Here is a 2,366-nt window from a genome sequence, read left to right as displayed (position 1 = left end):
GAGAGAGAGAGAGAGTANAGNGAGNGAGAGAGGGAGAGAGAGGAGCGAGAAACGTGGTCGATTCGCGAAATGTAAGAGGCAACAAGGACTCGATACGTCGTCCCCATCGATAACAATGTTATTAGTAAGGGAATCGCAAAGAGCAGCGCTGTTTCTCGAATTCGATTAAGCGCGCGACGAGCACGCGGAATCGATGTTGCCGTTGCGGCGTGATTGCAGCGGAAATATCAAACAAGTTTAATTGACGTGGAAACAATGCAGATTGCACCTAGAACTTCATACTCGGACGGATCTCCAATATTCTCTCATTTCGATGGAGTTGTATCACGAGATATCGTACACGTCTATCGCGAGCAAGACATTATACTTAAAGTTTGTATCATATTATATATTTGAAAAATATATCCCATGTAGAAAGAAGTTTTACTCAAGTATATAAGTTAGATGTACAAATCTGAAAAGAATTTTATTGAACCATTAAAATAATTATGTAGGGCGCTCAAACTGATTGTTAAAATATCAAAATCTCTTGAAGGATTGCTCGAAATTTCTACCTAATTATTTTGATAGTCCAACAAAATTATTTTCAAGTCTTCATCTAGCTGAATTTTTAGATACTTCAGCAAAATCATTTTTCCCGTACATTACTCTCTGATAAATTTTTACTAGGAATTAAAATCTTAATAAAATAAATTTCGTTTCAACTTGATTTAAACAAAATTAAGAGAAATGTCGAAAATATTATGTAAGGAAAATCATCAATTGTTTAACATAATCTAGAATATTTAAATTAATACTACTGGTGCAATACGACTGTTACTTCTTACTCGTATTTTTTATTTAGGTGACAGTTAAATTCCATTATATCGAAAAGCATCGATCATTAATGATTTTCGTGGTACAATAATAACTTTTTAACCGCATAAAAATGTTTTAATATTGTTTTTGTAGAGAATACATGTATAAAGATAAAGTGCAAGTTTCTGCGCATCTTTTCTCAATTTACTACGTTACAAGTAATAAATTTGACATTTATTTTTTATAGTTTTCTATTAAATGTGTAATTAAATGTATAGTTGAGGTATCATAGGAGTCATACATTAAATATTCATGACGAAACGGAACAATATAGAAAATATATATACTAAAAGGACAATTTATACTTCTAAGCAATTAATTTTATTTTACCGTAATAAATGTTTTATCTTATAATGGTTATTTCTCATTTGTTTTTTCATAACTTTCTATTTCATTATTTAATAATTATTAGTTATAATTATATTTTATCGTATTAGTGACTATAAGTTAAATACTTTCGTAACTGCTACTTTTTGCGTAATCCTACTATTTTGTGTGTAACTTATGATATCCTGGGTCATCATAGGGCACTATGGGTCATTTCTTAAAAAATATGTTTTTATTTTTTTTTCTTAAAAACTAATAAATAAATATTTTTCTAATAAATATTTATTAATTAGTATATTACTAAATATACTTATTAAATTTTAAAATATGAATTATGCTTTAATTATTAAAAAAAAAATAATACAAAAATGTTTATATTTAAACGCACTTTTAAGAGTTTGAATTTTTGACTCATGGTGACTCATGGTGTCCCGATCTCCCCTATATATTTTTTCAAAATTTAATTCGCTACAGCCACATATTTCCATATTTTTAAACCGCTCAAATCTCTATCAAGCTCGTTTTCTTCATCCTTCATCCTTTACCTGTCTATCATCTGTTGTAATGGTTCTTGTTAAAGTCTTTTGTCTGAATTTTGAAAATGAAATTACGGCGGAGGCGGCGGCGGCGGCGGCGAGCACACAAATAAGACGCGCTCGCGCTGCTCGCCTGTGAGTATCGGTGGTCACACGCGAATTTGGGATGCAGGATAAAAAACACAGGAAATGCATTCGCCGTCCGAACTAATGATGACGAATGGCGCGCGATATTATCACGGCGTCATGTGCCGTTGGCGAAAAACCATTCGTTCATATTAGGAAGTTGATTTGGATTTAATGGGGGAGCATCGTTTGCTAGTTTAGCCGCGCTTTCGTCGTGCTTTTCATTCCAACTTTTGGAAATTCATTACCAATTACGCCATATGCACAGTTCGCAAATGTTATATACACGTACATTTATTCGGTACCTAAAGACACTATGCTCTAATTTTAATACAGAAGATAATTTTGCAAATTTAAAGTCGATTTATCTTACAAATCTGAAATTTGATAAAAAGTTTGCGTCTCAACTTTTTTCAACATCTCTCATTTAGTAATAAATCTCGAAATAAACAAAAAGGTTTGTCAATCTATATATATATATATATATATATATATATATATATATATATATATATAGTA

The 2,366-nt window shown here is 31.0% G+C and overlaps 1 protein-coding gene across 1 annotated transcript in view; it reads right to left on the bottom strand.

Moving 5' to 3' along the window:
- LOC105620341 overlaps nt 1-1,723 on the bottom strand; it is an 8,345-nt gene extending 6,622 nt beyond the window's left edge. Inside the window, 1 exon segment of the mRNA XM_012201843.1 lies at nt 1,684-1,723. Coding sequence (XP_012057233.1) covers nt 1,684-1,723 — 40 coding nt within the window.
- Between the last annotated feature and the right edge of the window lie 643 nt (nt 1,724-2,366).

This window comes from Atta cephalotes (genome assembly GCF_000143395.1).
Source record: "Atta cephalotes unplaced genomic scaffold scaffold00025, whole genome shotgun sequence".
Lineage (NCBI taxonomy): Eukaryota > Metazoa > Arthropoda > Insecta > Hymenoptera > Formicidae > Atta > Atta cephalotes.
Note: the sequence above shows the minus strand (reverse complement) of the source record. Positions and strands in the feature narration are given on the sequence as shown.